Genomic DNA, 16392 nt, shown 5'->3' with positions numbered 1-16392 from the left:
TGTATGTACCCCAAATTGTACCAATAAAACCTACAACTCGTCACACAAAAAACAAGCCCCACTGAGCTCCATCAATGGAAAAATAAAAAAGTTATAGGACTTTGAATAAACAATGTAAAAAATATGTTTCCAAAATAAAAGGGTTGTTATTGTGCAAAAACTTAAAAAAAAACATTTTGGTATTGCCATAATTGTACTGACTCACGGAAAAAATGATCAAGACCACTCTCAGGCCTCACGTCCATAGCAAAAATGGAATTTTAAAAACCGTGCGGGTGTCCCGCACAAGCGATCCGCGTCCATAGGGAATCATTGGGCACCCGCAGATGTCATTTTCCCCCGGCGTGTGGATTGCATGTGAAGGAAAACAACCGCAGCAGGCTTCATTTTTGTGCGGTTTTCCGCATTGAAGCCAATGGAAGCCGTCTGGACCCGCAGTACAGATGCAGCTATCACTGTGTTTGTGCCGTGGGACCACAGGATAGAAGAAGTTTAAAAAAAAAAAGATGGCATTGCGCACGCGCCTGACACGCTGCAGGCGCCCCGAGCACATCCGCCGTGCAGCAGAAAGAAGATCCGGCCTGCACAGAGGAGAGCCCCGCAGCAGCCGGACAGGTAAGTATATTGTATTTTCTGGCCTCATGTCTGCGGGCCGGGTGGAATTCGCTGCAGGATTCTGCATGGGGAACCGTGCGACCCGTGGACATGAGGTCTCACACATGAACATGGCTAAGCGCTGTGATTTCGGCGCGGTGTGTTTTAGCGCACGCCATCATTGTGAGGGATGATGAGCTGTGCTAAACACCGAAAAATAGAGCAGACAGCGCTCGAAAATCACAGCGCAGGAAAGCGCCGTCTAGGGCTGCGTTTGAACGTATGTCTCCGAGGCCCTATTGAAATCCGTGGGAGCGTTATATCGCAATTACCACCGCATTCAAAACGCTGCGGTAATCGGGGTAAAACGCAACTGTGTGAGAGCGGCCTTATACTGCTGTAAAAAACAAGGGTAGAACTGATGTTTTCTCTCCCCGCCCTCCCCCCAAAAATAATCAGTTTTACAATTCTTTATAAGTACTCAAAAATGGTACCAATAAAAAGCTTGCCACGCAAAACACAAAAGTCATCTAGTCCGTATGGCCAAAATAGGCCGTGTCCTGAAGGGGTTAAAAAAATGTTAAAAATAGAAAGAAGAAATCGTCGACAACATGGCTCCTATGTGGAAGACACAGCTCTCTGGAACAGTTTTCCCTCTAGTGCTCGCTCTGGCAGGTTGCCCGGTGACAACAGTCAGGCCACGCCTCTTCCCACTATGCAGTTCGGTCGACGACTCCGGATTGGATACTTTTGAAAACAGACGGCGGTTTCGAGGCAGGAGAGCGGTGAGAGCGGCCGGAGCTTCGAGGTGCAGAGGACTGTGTGTCCACACTAGGTAAGGGCGGTAACGGTTCTCTGGCCGGTTCTGGCGGCCATAGTAACGTCTTCATGTGTAGCTACTGGGATTTACTGCCCCTGCTGCTATAGACCTGTGTGCCTCTAACCTGCGGCGCTGCAGCTGTTAGAAAACTACAACTCCCAGGGTGCCTTAACAGTAGCAGGCTACCAGGGCATGCTGGGAGTTGTAGTTCTCCAACTGCTGGAGCGCTGATCTGCTGTATGTGAGTTGTGGCTGATTTCTGTGACCCAGCAGGTGTATTATGTGCACATACATGCCATGATGGCGATTGGTGACACACAGCCAGCACGCAGTGTCATTGCGTCTCCTGCAGGTGGCGAGCAGTGAACTGCGCTCAAAAGTTGGTTATGCCTGTGTATTTTGCCCGCTCCTGGGTGCAGATACACTGTGTATTTGCGTATGGGGGAAAAAAAATGGTTAGCTTGGGGCCTGTGTATTTGCGCCGCAGGCTTCATGCGTATATGTGCCGGCCTGTTCACCTCAACCGCTTTTTGAGGTGCTTAATACGCACCAAAATCGGCCGTGCCGTGTATTTTTTTTATACCATTTTGGAGTAAATACGACATTTTTTTTAATGGTGACAAAAAAGCGCAATTCTGGCTTTTTCTTTCTTTCTGACAACGCCCACCGTTACTTTAATAGATGGGGCTTTCACAGACTCCAAATATGCTGCTGCTGTTTTTTTTTTTTTCTTCATATGGCAAGTGTTTTTATTTAAACTTTATTACTTTTTAAAATTATTAATAAAACTTTTTAAAACTAACTTATTTTTTTCCTTTGTCTCCGGAGGGGACAACGACTTGGGGTGTAATGTAATGCCATAGCATTAGATTATACCACAATCTGACAGAAGGCCCCCGGCTGCCATGGTAACCTCACAGCAACCGGCAATCTTATTGCAGGGGGCAGTGTGGGACCCCTGAACATCGGTCGAGGCATTTAAATAGTAACTGCTCCAATCAGCAGCGCGGCTGAGCGATTGGTATTTAAACCGAAAACGAACGAAAAACCAATTTATCGTTCGTCATTTGATCGTTGTCCGCATTTACACGGAATGGTTATGGTTCATTTTCTCTTGTTTGAATGTTTTTGTAACAGATAAGCGGCTCATAGTATCTTTAGTGGCTGAATTCAAATGTGAGATCCGTTTTTTTTCTGCCACGTAAGGTTTTCCAGTTATGGGGAATAATGTAATCCAATTGCCGTTATATTGTATTTTCTGGAATTATGCCTACACAATTAATCCAGTCGGCTCGCTGTTAACCTGCTTAATGAAAAACGATTGCGCAACCATTTCACAATCACACCGTGTGCTCACTGAACACTACAAGGGTAGGTTTATGTAACATATAGGGTATGTTTCCTCGTGGCAGAAACACTGCGGATCATCCAGCAGTAAGCTGTGATTAATGAACTGTGTTTTTACAGGTCATTGGTCAGACTAAAGAAAAGAATCAAAATCAGAAAACAAAAATACATGTTTAGTATCGCTGCATCCAAAAAAGTCCGATCTATCAATTATTTACCCCGCACGGTGAACGTTGTCCGAAGGGTAAAAAAAAATATATATATAATATATGAATATGGATGCCGGAAATGTGCTCTCTTTTTTTTTTTTTTGTCACTGTCTCCAAGAAAAGCAATAAAGAGATCAAAATGGTACTAACGCGAACTATAGGACGTCCCGCAAGAAATGAGCCCTCGCACAACTATGCTGACGGATAAATAAAGTTATTGCGCGCAGAAAATACCGTATATACCGGCGTATAAGACGACTTTTGAACCCCGAAAAATCTGCTCTGCAGTCGGGGGTCGTCTTATGCGCCGGTAATACAAAAAAAAAAAGTGTAAAATAAAAAAAAAAAAATCATTACTCACCTCCCCCGGCGTTCTGTCGCGCTCCGGCAGGATGTCGCTCGCTCCTCGTCCCCGGCGCAGCGTTGCTTTCTGAATGCGGGGCTTGAAATCCCCGCTTCCAGAAAGCTAATACACACGCCGGCAGCCATGACATCATTGAATGGCTGTGATTGGCTGAAGGCGCACGTGTTAGCAATCACACCCATTCAATGATGTCATTGAATGGCTGTAACTGGCTGCCGGCGTGTGTATTAGCTTTCTGGAAGCGGGGATTTCAAGCCCCGCATTCAGAAAGCAATGCTGCGCCGGGGACGAGGAGCGAGTGACATCCTGCCGGAGCGCGACAGAACGCCGGGGGAGGTGAGTAATGATTTTTTTTTTTTCTCCACTGTATACCGGCGTATAAGGTGAAAGTTGGGGGGTCGTCTTATACGCCCCGTCGCCTTATACGCCGGTATATACGGTAATAAAAAAAAAAAAAAAAGTCTTTGGAAAAAATTAGTATAGCAGAAAAAAAAACTACAGCTGCAGCTTGTGGCCTGTAGGAACAAGACGCACCGAAAGATGGTGGAATTTTTGTTTTGTATCCTTTTTTTTTCTTTTTCATTTTATTCCACATAGAACTTTGAAAAAGTTTTTCAGTACATTATATGGTGCATTAAATAGCACCATTGAAAACTACAACTCGTCCCGCAAAAACCAAGCCCTCATACAGCGATGTCGATGGATAAATAAAGGAGTAATGTTTTGTTGTTTTTTGTTTTTTAAATGGGGGGGGGGAATAAAAAAACGTGGTCACTAAGGGGTTAAACAACTTGAAAATTGTTTTAATTTTACAGAAACATTTGTTATTGTTGTTTTATGAAAATTTTTAAAAAATGTATTGCAGAGTGTAATCGGCCCTAAGGGCCCCCACACACTTGAGGTTTTAACATTTTTTTTTTATTTTTAACGCGATTGTCAATGGGGCTTCCTAATGTTACAAACGCGTCCCACAAACTTGCGCTGCGTCTTTAACATTAGAAAGTCCCATTGACAATCGCGTTAAAGCAATGCAAGTGTGTGGGATCCCGTACTCTTACAAATGGGGATCCCCTTTGCGTAAAATCGAATTTAGGATACTTTTACATGGGGCACTTAAAGGGGCTTTCCACAGCACTGGAGCGTGTCTCGGTGGTCCAACGCTACGTCACCTGACCAGAAGGCCAAGGGATATCCCTGTCGGGCCTTCTATTGGCTGCAGCAGCCACGTGGCTAAACGCATGTGATCGCTGCAGCGCTTGTAGACGATAGACCTAATTGTGTGTTTTTTGCGGGACGTCGTGTAACTTCTATTGATGCCATTTTGCAGTACAGAAGACCTTTTGATGGCTTTTTATTACCTTTTTTTCATCGAGACGGAGTGACAAAAACAAAAAACTCAGTTTTTTTAAATTGGAGCTCATGTTCACAGGTGGGTCAGATTCTGCAAGTGGGAGCCCGCAGGAGAATCCAACCTGCATACCTGTCCGGCTCTTCTTATTACCTTTAAATTTTTTATAACTTTTTATTACCTTTAAATTTTTTTTAACAATTATTAAAACTTTTTTTTAACTGCTTTTTACACTTTTAACCCTTTCCAATCCACTGCCTGACGTTTAAAGACATTCCGATGGAGGGCTGTACAGCTCTGATGTCGGAAGACGTCCGGCAGGGTATTCTTACTGTAGATTACTGGCCGCTCTGTTGTCGGGGACCTCTCCAGCATGCCACATACCGCAGTACTGGCTCTAGCCAACAGATGGCGCCATTGTATAATGGCAGAAAGAGAAAGTCCCCTAGGAAACCCTGAATCCAAAATTGGATTGCAAAGGGTTAATCCCCACAGACAACAAGAGCTTGCACTGGTTTGATCCCTCTGCAGTATAGAATTACATTGGTTGTCAGATCACGGCATAATCTATCAAGTACCCCATGATCGCATCCTGGGGAGCTGATCACAGTGGTAGTGCTGATTGCAGGTGTCAGCTGTAAGAAACAACTGGCACCTGCGTTGTATAGAGCAGGATCGGCTCCCAAACCCAGGTGGTGACAGGGTTAAGCACCAACAACAACTCCTACGACTGTGGCTCTTGTGCTTTCACACCAGAGCATTTCCAGCCTCCATTCGCTATAAACAGGCAGTCGTTCATAAATGGACTGCCTGTTTACACTGAGCAAGAAGTCGCCATTAGTCACCTCATTGCAGACGTGTTTGCCAGGGTCTGGTGGCTACTCAAATCTATGAATGGTGTCAGAAGAGTAGCACACAAGCATGAACAGGTCAAATAACGATGGAACCCCTATATTGTCAGCATATGGGGCTCCTGACCCCCGAAAGCACTAGCTGAGGTGTCCATACATGCATATCGCTGGCTTCGTTGTAGTTCATGGAAGTAGAGAGCCATTTTCAGCAACGGCCTCTATTCCTCTGTCAGGTAGGGGATTAAAAGTGCCGCAGGCAACATTGCTTGTTACATAGCACTTCAGTATGCCATACAGCATATGGCCCTGGTGGCAATGCCCCTTTACATTTGACTATGGCCCTTGATTTAGTATGACCATGTGGCTCTCGGACCAGAGTAAGTTGACCAGTGGGTTGCCTGAATGCTATACTTTAAATTATGTCTATGGAGAAGGGCGCCTAAGGCCACACTCACACATGCGCTCGGCAAAACGTAGGGAGGCTGAAAGTTTACCTATTGAGCGACAGCTGCAGCCTGAACATAAAGGGCCTGTCACACGGAAGATTCGTCCACCCGATCATGGCCGCTGTCGGACGCGCAAATGCTCACTTGTTGGCTGATCACCCCTTAACGTGGCACCAAAAATCAATGGTTTACTCGCCATATTGCCCTGTGTAAATGGGGACATGCTGCTCACAACAATGGAGCCGTGTGCCCAACCGATCGTCCCAATGACTATTTGGTAGTGCTGATTGCTCAATGGATCTGAGTGAGCCCTGATCAGCTCGCAAAAATATGGATCCACACTTCGAAAATCTGCAGGTGTAAAAGGATACGACTCGCTGGATCCAGAGGATTGCACTACAAAATAGCTCCAGTCTATAGACTCATGATTGTAGTGCAAGTCCACGTTACATGGAACTGGAACACGCCACCACTAGCGTGCTGTAGCCCCATACTGTGCGCTGTCCTGTGTGCGGGTTTCATTCAGATTTATTTTTTTCCTCTGTGCTCTTTCTAGTAACCATGGAGCCGTCTGATGGCAGCCACGCACCTCCGAGACCCTCATATCTTGGAATTGACATAACCAAGCCAGAAAGAGGATCTCCTCAAGAGCTTGAAGACATCCGGACAAACCTATCGCAGCAGTTCTTACTACAGGAGGATACTGTATGTAATTCCACCCGGGTAAGGATGATGATGGTTATGAATCGTTTATTTGTAGTCTCACTAAGGGTCCGTTTAGACAAGCCGATTCTTGTTTGACAAAGCGGGTGACATCACTGCTAACTCGTTGGCTCTCGTCCAGCCTGTATGGACAAGCGGGTGACATCACTGCTAACTCGTTGGCTCTGGTGCAGCCTGTATGGACAAGCGGGTGACATGACTGCTAACTCGTTGGCTCTGGTGCAGCCTGTATGGACAAGCGGGTGACATCACTGCTAACTCGTTGGCTCTGGTGCAGCCTGTATGGACAAGCGGATGACATCACTGCTAACTCGTTGGCTCTGGTGCAGCCTGTATGGACAAGCGGGTGACATCACTGCTAACTCGTTGGCTCTGGTGCAGCCTGTATGGACAAGCGGGTGACATGACTGCTAACTCGTTGGCTCTGGTGCAGCCTGTATGGACAAGCGGGTGACATCACTGCTAACTCGTTGGCTCTGGTGCAGCCTGTATGGACAAGCGGGTGACATGACTGCTAACTCGTTGGCTCTGGTGCAGCCTGTATGGACAAGCGGGTGACATCACTGCTAACTCGTTGGCTCTGGTGCAGCCTGTATGGACAAGCGGGTGACATCACTGCTAACTCGTTGGCTCTCGTCCAGCCTGTATGGACAAGCGGGTGACATCACTGCTAACTCGTTGGCTCTGGTGCAGCCTGTATGGACAAGCGGGTGACATGACTGCTAACTCGTTGGCTCTGGTGCAGCCTGTATGGACAAGCGGGTGACATCACTGCTAACTCGTTGGCTCTGGTGCAGCCTGTATGGACAAGCGGATGACATCACTGCTAACTCGTTGGCTCTGGTGCAGCCTGTATGGACAAGCGGCTGACATGACTGCTAACTCGTTGGCTCTGGTGCAGCCTGTATGGACAAGCGGCTGACATCACCGCTAAGTCGTTGGCTCTGGTGCAGCTGAGGAGTGGATTCAACTTAGGTCTAAGTACACCCTAGTTTTGGTATGTGGGTATCTGCTAGTACTCCTCCCTGCCCCCCCTACTGGGTATTTGCAATAACAGTGCTTCCTTTGATATCTTCTTGGAAGCTATCTAGTGGAAACTGCTGATTTGATGGACGGTTTAACCTAATAAGATCAGTTCTACTCATGCTGTCTTGATGTAAACTTTTAGGTCTACTCACCAGATTCATGCCTCTAGCAAACTTCGTCGGCACTGAAAAGTGCCTGCTAGAAAACAATCTAATGACGTATGCTGACATCTGTGCTAACATGAGCACTAACAAGCGCCTGCTAGGTTTCCTCCTAAGAGATTCATATCGCCTAAATCTAGTAGAGTAGCGTGTCTAGCAGACTTTGAGCGCTACAAAGTGCCTGCTAGACCAACCCTGTATGGACAAGCGGGTGCATCTTTGGCTCGTTGGAATCCGACACGGCCATGACTGAACACTGACTTCCACCAATGACAGTGTGGGAATGGGGAGGCCAGCAAGCATAAGAAGCTTATCTGTGGATTCCTCGTTCCCTATCCTATAAGCACCAAAGCTTAGTTTATGGTGTTTATAGGACATGACCGGTTTCCTTTGTTTTTACATGGACAGATGATCACAAATACGGGGGATGAACAATCGTTGCTATGATTGTTCATTTCCACATAGCATATCTCCGGTTTACTTCTGGGAATGTGCCGCTGACATGAGAAAATCCACTCGGCTGTTGAACAAGTTCTTGCTTGATCTTTGGCTGATTGTCAGTGTGTTCAGACGGGCTGATGATCAGGCAGGTGAAGGTTCATGCCCGATCCTTGGTAAGTGTAAAAGAGCCTTTAGTCAGGTTGCTATAATGTCAGGCAGATCCCATGAAATGCAGACCTTGGTTTAATCTGTTTCACAGCATGTCGGTCTACTGTACGACTGTATATTGTAATGATGGTTTGAGGGCGGCAGTTGATCAGTCAGTTTGCATATTGTTTACTTCCAGAATAGTTCATTGGATGGTAAAGAGCCCATGCAGGTCTACCTCCGCATACGACCCTTTACTGGGACAGAGAATGAACAGAAAGAATCTCAGGTGAGTGACACAGCTGGAGGTAAGGCTATTTTCACACTGCATTTTGCAATGTCCATCATATGTAAACTAGAGGATTTCTCAACATATACCGCAGCATAGGAACAATGTGGCATCTGTTGCCTCTAGACTCAAATGAAGGAAGTAGAAACATAAGCTGCACAATATGATTCCCCCCCCCCCCCCCCCCTCCCCAAGTGTCTTTGTATTGAATGGCACGGTAGGCTGCTCTGTTCCTTGCAGGGAACAGAAGGTGTATGACAAAGGCTGAAGTGACACTTGTGGCCTCCATAGGGATAAAGTGGAGCCATGTGATATGTTTGCTGTATGCACTGGGCGCTTTCCTGGTGGATCCTGCAAAGCCCAGTCCGAAAGTTACTTTAGGATGGGATTACATGTGACCGAAATGCTGCAGAATTCTGCAGCATTTCCTCATCTAAAACAGTCAAGATCCACATTTGTGCGGATTTTGACAGAAATTGGTTGCATGCCTGCAGCTGATTTCAGCAGGCACAGCGCTCGTCTCTGAAGTCTTTGGCTGTTGCTTCTTCAGTACTAAGCCCAGTGCTGCTGGTCACTCTGGCCCGTAGCGCTGTGGGGTGAAGGAAGCTCCGACTGCTGACTACTTCAGAGGTAAGCAGTGTGCCTGCACAGAAGCTGTAGGTTTTGACTGTTTTGAATGCGGAAATGCTGCAGAACGTCCACCGCAGATATTCCGCAGCAAATCAGTGACTTGTAAACACGCCTTAGGGGTATGTTTGCAGGACGCTGACTTGCTGCAGATTTTGTCGTGGATTTTGGTGCATGTCTGCAGCAGATTTCATACTTTTTATTTGAATTCAATTGGAAGGGCGAAATCTGCTGCAGAGCTGTGACAAAATCTGCAGCAAGTCAGCGACCTGTAAACCTACACTAAAGGGGTTTTCCATAGCTAAGATATTAATGACCCTTTCCTCAGGATCGGTCATCAGTATCACATTGGTGGGATCTCTAGCGGTGCACCCCCACCAATCATATGTTTGAAGAGCCCATTGACGTCTGGTTCATTGGTCACATGGTCAAAGGGCAGCTGTCTCATTACGGCGAATGGGATTCAGCTGCTGTACAAGGTACAGCCACGATGAATTGTATAGTGCTGTGCCTGGTATGAAGTGAAGCGGCTGCCACCTTCATCCAAGTACTATGACCACTTCAAACAGCTGACTAGTGGATTATAGAGTATTAGAACCCCAGTGATCTGATATTGAGGACCTAACCTGAGGATGGGTCATCAATATGTTAAAGTGGGGTTAAAGGGCTTTTCCAAAACCATTTTAATTTAGGCTCTTTTTGCAGTAATCTTGTTGGTGTTTTTTTTTAGGATTGTGTCAGCATCCCTGATCCCTGCAGTGTGCTGGTGAAGCCTCCTATCAGTTCCCAGGCTTGCCGACTGAGTGATCGAGCTAGCAGTTCAGTGGCGCAGAAGTTCACCTTTACTCATGTAAGAGCCTTACCACTGATAACGTATTCTGTAACTTGAGCAAGATGTTATGCTTTATGTAAAATAATGGTTACTGTATCGTTAACAGGTCTTTGGTCCTGAAACGACGCAAAGTGGTTTCTTCGAAGGTACTATAAAGAAGCAAGTGACTGACTTCATGAAAGGACACAATCGTCTCATCTTTACGTACGGTGTCACCAATGCTGGTAAAACGTTTACTTTCCAAGGTAAGCTCCACAGTGCAGAGATAATTGTCTTCATTGCCACAACCTAACAGAGGATGCAAACCTCTACATACCTAGATCAGGTTTTGGCTAAGTCTTCAGTTCACACCTGCGCTATTTTTGTGGTATGTTGAATGAAAATAATGGAAAGCCTAAAACTGGCACTTTGTCATTGGCAACACCTAATATACCCTTCTATTATAGATGACGTCTGATGGGTTTTTATCTTGACACTTGGGATTTTACTGGACAGAATAGCGCGGCGTGCTCCTCTGCTGCATCTGGTATTTTGTGGAGCTTGGAAAGTAGATACAGTTGTATTCAGTTTAAACAATACTCTGAGAAAAACAGCCTGGACTCCAACTGATACACTGTAACAAACTACGCAGGGGCTACTAAACTGTTTTTGCCGATAGATCATTGCCTGGACTGGAAATGACTGTATCCATTACAGCGCTGTGAGCAGGACTAGCTCTGCCTTTTGGATATAAACAAATATTTTCCTTCACTGACAGCAAACCTAAATCAAAATGGCTTGAAATATAAGCTCTACCCCAAAAATAAGCCCTAGCTACACTACGGGGGAAAAAAACAAACCAAAACGATACTCGCCTAGCAGGCGCTGTCCAGGTCCCTCTGGTGCTGCTGCAGTCTTCCGTGCAGCCCCCAACCCAGACAGAGCATCTCTTTCTGGTAATGTGACTTAAATACCACGCCTGCTGTCAGCAATTGCTCTGATTGGCTGAGGCAGCGCTCACGAACCAATCACAGCCATTCAATGAATGTCTGTGATTGATTCATCAAGCGGCGGGAAGTGTGACTTGTGAACTAATCGGAGCAATTGCTTGCGGGAGACAGTATATTCAAGCCATGTTACCAGGAAGAGATGCTCTGTCTGCGTTAGACTACACTGAAGCCTGCCGGAGACCAGCGGGAGAGACTCGCACTGCGCCTGCTGGGTGAGGATAAGACACCCCCTGAAAATAAGACCCCGTGCCTCTTTTGGGGCAAAAAATAATACACTGTTTTATTTTGGGGGAAACACAGTAGCTGATAACGGTGTAAATTGGCTGTGAGAAAAAATCCATTCTAAAATCTGTCATAATCTAGACCAACGGTACTTATTTCACGTAGTTTTTGATGCAGATTTTCCATTGCAAACAATCTGCACCATTTCCTTCTACGTGGAAGCGTGCCCATAATAAATTGTGTGAAGACTTTTAAGGCTCATGCCCACAGACTGAGCAGGGTACGCCTGCGGATTTACGCCGCAGGAGTATCGTGTTTAAAAACGTGAGTGATCGCGTAAATTCTGCGGTCTCCATTAATACAAGAATAACCTAATAGCTGCGGATTTCCGCCGAGGGAAACACTGCAGAAATTCGTTCGTGGGCATTAGCCCATGTTCTACGAGTCATAGGTGCAACAAAGAAGTATAACCTTTCTGGAAATGTACATGACAGTAAAATGTTGCGACTGCTATTGAGGCAGGGTAGCGTCTCCTGCTTGTAGTGACCACGGGAGGTTTTCAGTTTCTGTGGTGTTGTCAGGTCTGTGTTAGTAAATGTAATTCTCCATTCTAGGCACAAGATGGCGCCCTGTCTCCATAGGAAGCTTTTCACATAGATTGCATTGACAAAGATGAGATGGCTGAGCTGCTTTGCTTTTATAAAACTGTTTAGCCCCCTATTGGGCAGAGTCCGCACACTGCAAGCTTTCCAGTGCAGATTACACAGCAAGTCTTACATGCACATTTCACCCTGTATATTGCAGAGAGTGAAGGCTGCAGTGCAAATGCTGATGCCCTTAGTGATTCTGCAGTGTGTGAATTTACCATTGGAGTATTGAGCAACTAACTCTTTATCCTAATATGGTGAATGTTAATCAAGTGAGATCTCCTCCTCCTCCTCACTTATGCTTTATCATTTGTAATGTTTAAAATAGTTTCTTAACGTAATTCACTTTGGCCTCTTGGTAATTAATTATCGCAATGGGAAACAACAAAGCAGTCTTGCTCGCATGGCATACGAGTGCTATTCAGTGTCTTTAACCCCTTAGTGACGAAGCCTGTTTATGCCTTCGTGGCGGAGCCAAATTTTGGATATCTGACATGTCTCTTTAAAATAGAATAACTCCGTAAAGGTTTTGCATATCCAAGTGATTCTGACATTGTTTTTTCGCCACATGTTGTACTTCATCTAGGTGGTGAAAATAGTCCAATAGAGTTTATGAATATTTATTAAAAGTGCCAAAATTGGGAAAATTGTGGAAGAAAAGAATTTTCAATTGCAATATCTCAAATATGTGCAAACATACTGTTTACATTTTTGGCAAGATAGAAATATATATCTGTTTACTTTATTCTGGACGCACACATGAAACCCCCCTTTTTTTTTTTTTTACCATTTAGGAGACGTACAAATTTAACATTACTTTTCAGCATTTTGAGGAACACTTTGTTTTCCTACACCAAGCTAAGATTGCAAAGACTCATAGGTGTCACAATGATACCCCCACAAATGACCCCATTTTAAAAACTACACCACATAATGTATTCACTGAGGGGGGTCAGGAGTATTCTTACTCTAGTTTTTTGTTTTTTTTTTTTCTTCCAGGAATTAATGCAATTAAGAGGAGAAAAAATAAAATTTCATTTTTGAAACTGATGAAACTTCAACTTCAACTGGCCCCCCGTAACCTCTCCAGGCTCTCAGTTACTTTTGTTGGCTAGGAACTGTGAGACTTTAAATTTCCTGAGCAATCCTTGACTTTTGTGCATGCATCTGCCAGCTTGCTGACAGGGCGCATGTGCCAAAGCCAGGGTGTAAGGTCCACGGATAAAGATCCCATCGGGAGACATGCCCGGGGACCTTTTTTAGCTATGTAATTTCATCTCCCCTTATGGATATGATCCATAAGGTGAGATAAAACTAACTTTTTAAACTTTTTATTTGAAATTTTTTTTAACTTTACGTGATCACCGTTATCAATGGATAACAGTGATCATGTGACCAGGAACAGTTTACAGCGGTCCCCGGTCACATCTCGCTGCACACTGCACTCTGATCTCAGACATGCTTAAGAGTTGTTCATAACAGTAGAATAGCCAATCGCAGGCTTCAGTGGTGAAGTGGTAGCTTCTGTGACTGCTGTAGAAGTGGTCTTTTACTCTGCTCTGGGGGGGCTATTTTAAATGGGCAAATATGGCTTATTTTATCTTGTTTTAGATTCCCAGCCAGATGGATCAAGTGGATTGGAAAGGGTTAAAGGGCGTTTCCAGGACTTAATTTCCCTGCCATCCACTGCCATTTAATTTTCCTGCCACTCCCAGCTCTTATTTATTTTGGATGGGAAAGCGCACTTGTGGTTTCATTGGAATTACTCAACAGAAAAGGAACGGATAGGATTTTATTAGAACTTTTTATTTTTTGAAAATTAAATGTGTGTTATGAGCATTTCACATCAGGAAGATGACACTGGGGAACACAATTTTTGTCGCATCCGTAAACACGCTAGTTCTTAATATGAGTGTGCCGATCTCAAATCTGAAATGATTTTTTTTTTTTTTTTTTTTTTTTTTTTTTTTTTTCCTCTGAAAGCTACATTTTTTTTAAATTTTTTTTTTTTTGCAATTCAAGATTTTAGGTTTTCATCTTAATGTAAAATTTTCAACATTTAGTTTAACAAAACGAAGTAGAATGTCTTCTTGGGCATCATCCTGGTGAGAATATAATTTTATATAATGCAGTAAAAACTCTAACATATGATTGCATCAGAATTTGTCTACAATTTTGAAATAGTACAAATTAAACACTTAAGCATAAAATTTGCGCAAAACTAATTTAGATTCTCTTCAGGGAGGAATTTGTAGCTCTTACATCTGTGTACTTGCTGAGGACAATCTCGTTTGATGCTCCCGCAGTAGTTTGCCATCATATTCCTCTCCCATTGCCCCTGCTAACACTCTTCCATCGTCTTCAGATCTTGATGAAGGTGTTCTCCCTGCTCATCACTAATTTCTCCAAGGTTTTTGGGAAACTTATCAAGGTGACTGTTCAGGAAGTGAATCTAAAAGCTCCTGTTACATCCAATGTCGCTGAAGGCCAACAGCATCTTTTGAACCAGAAGTTCATAGTTTTCAGCTTTTTTGTTGTGAAAGAAGTTCTTTGTAACGGCCACAATAGACAGCCATGTTGCTCTCTCCTCCTTATTCATCTTCCTGGGAAATTCTTCGTCACGTATGAAGGTTCGAATTTGAGGTCCATCGAACACACCTGCTTTTATCTTCTCGAAAGAGAAGGCAGGAAAAGCAGAAACAATATGTTGAAGCACTCACTTTCTCTATTCAAAGTCTTAACAAACTGCTTCATTTAGCCAGGTTTGATGTGAAGCGGGGAAGGGGATGATCCTGTCTTGACTAACTATAGGTTCATTCACAATATTTGGAATCCCTACTTCCAGAGCTTCACGTTTCAGCCACTCCTTCTGTGTCTAGTGTTTTTTTCCAAGCTCGGCTGTCCCACAAACACAGAAAGCAAGGATACTTAGTGAAACCTCTCTGTTGTCCAAGGAGGAGATTTACCATTTTAGGATCCACACAAATGATCCAGTTATGCCCCTGATACTTCAGTAAGTCGAGGACAATTTTTATGTCATTATAATCTTCTCGCAAATGAACTGAATGACCAATTGGAACCGCTGCATAAACATTCCCGTTGTGTAAGAGAACACATTTAAGACTCCGTTTAGTGCTATCAAGAAATAGCTGCCATTCTGTTGGACTGTAAGTGGTAACACCTAACTGGCTGAGAAGACTACTGATATCATGACAGTAAACAAAGTGTTTGTCTTCAGAAAAGAAGTCCACAAAAATTTGTTCACGCTTCCTGAAATGGGATACTTGAGCTGACTGGTGAAGTACATTCTTTTCTTGAAGCCTCGAGGCTAGTAACTCGGCTGCTTTTTTTTGATAGGCCCAAATCTTTTACGAAGTCATTCAATTCCAGTTGGCCAAACTGCTCAGGGGTTAATGACTGGCATCAGAAGAAGATCCTTCAGATTCTACTACCATTTCCTCATGCATCTTATTAAAATCCCCTTGATCACCATGTTCACATTCTCCATCCATAGAAGAGACAAAACCATTGAAAACTGAAACTGGGCGTGTCTTGAGTGTGGGATAGGTTGTATAGCTGAAGGAATATTAGGATATGTGATCATATGCTGTTTTTTTTTTTTTTTTATCCAAATAATTTTTATTAACATTTTCAAACGAACAATACAACATTTTCTCACAGATTTTGTCCAGACGTGATTACATAAAATCCTCCAATCTCTCCCTTTGCCTGTTATCCAATAATAGCATACAATATTTACCACCGCTAGTCAAAGACAGTTCAAAATGTACACTGTATGTTATCACTTGAGCACACTACTGGATACAGGTTTGCTATGTTAGATAAGTTTAACCTTAACAAGTAGTATTTTTTTTATTTTTGATCAAGGAATAACAACAATACCTCATCTTGCTGAGGAACTTGAAAAGTTAGTTTGTAAACTGTTCTGGATCTTAGTATTTCTCCGGATTTTTAAAACAACTTTAAAACTTGAACTTTTGCCAGGAGCACCAAATCTCATTGAATTTATGTAGACTATTGTTGTTTTTTGCATGTATTTTTTCATAGTAATAATGATCCGTTACCATATCCAGTACCTCCGTTACTGTAGGGGGGGTCGCCACTCTCCATTTCCTTGCGATCATACTTTTTGCTGCCAGCAGGAAATGGCAAATCCATTTCCTATTTCTTGGAGGTATGGATTCGCATTCCACAAATAGTAAAGCTACTTGGGGAGACTTCATCAGCCTCACTCCTGTTATGGTTTGTATCCTGTTGAAGACCTCCCCCCAGTAAGGCTGAACCACCG

At 44.0% G+C, this 16392-nt stretch overlaps 1 protein-coding gene across 2 annotated transcripts in view; it reads left to right on the top strand.

Annotated features, from left to right (window-relative positions):
• Window positions 1–1342: 1342 nt before the first annotated feature.
• Window positions 1343–16392, top strand: part of KIF20B (kinesin family member 20B) — a 106212-nt gene continuing 91162 nt past the window's right edge. For both annotated transcript variants that reach the window (XM_066600724.1, XM_066600723.1), the window contains exons 1-5: window positions 1343–1429; window positions 6536–6702; window positions 8677–8766; window positions 10124–10243; window positions 10332–10470. In XM_066600724.1, coding sequence (XP_066456821.1) covers window positions 6541–6702; window positions 8677–8766; window positions 10124–10243; window positions 10332–10470 — 511 coding nt within the window. In that variant the 5' untranslated portion in view covers window positions 1343–1429; window positions 6536–6540. The remainder of the gene's footprint in view (window positions 1430–6535; window positions 6703–8676; window positions 8767–10123; window positions 10244–10331; window positions 10471–16392) is intronic.

The sequence above is a fragment of the Eleutherodactylus coqui genome, chromosome 4, assembly GCF_035609145.1.
Source record: "Eleutherodactylus coqui strain aEleCoq1 chromosome 4, aEleCoq1.hap1, whole genome shotgun sequence".
NCBI lineage: Eukaryota > Metazoa > Chordata > Amphibia > Anura > Eleutherodactylidae > Eleutherodactylus > Eleutherodactylus coqui.
This window is presented reverse-complemented; position numbering and strand designations above follow the sequence as displayed.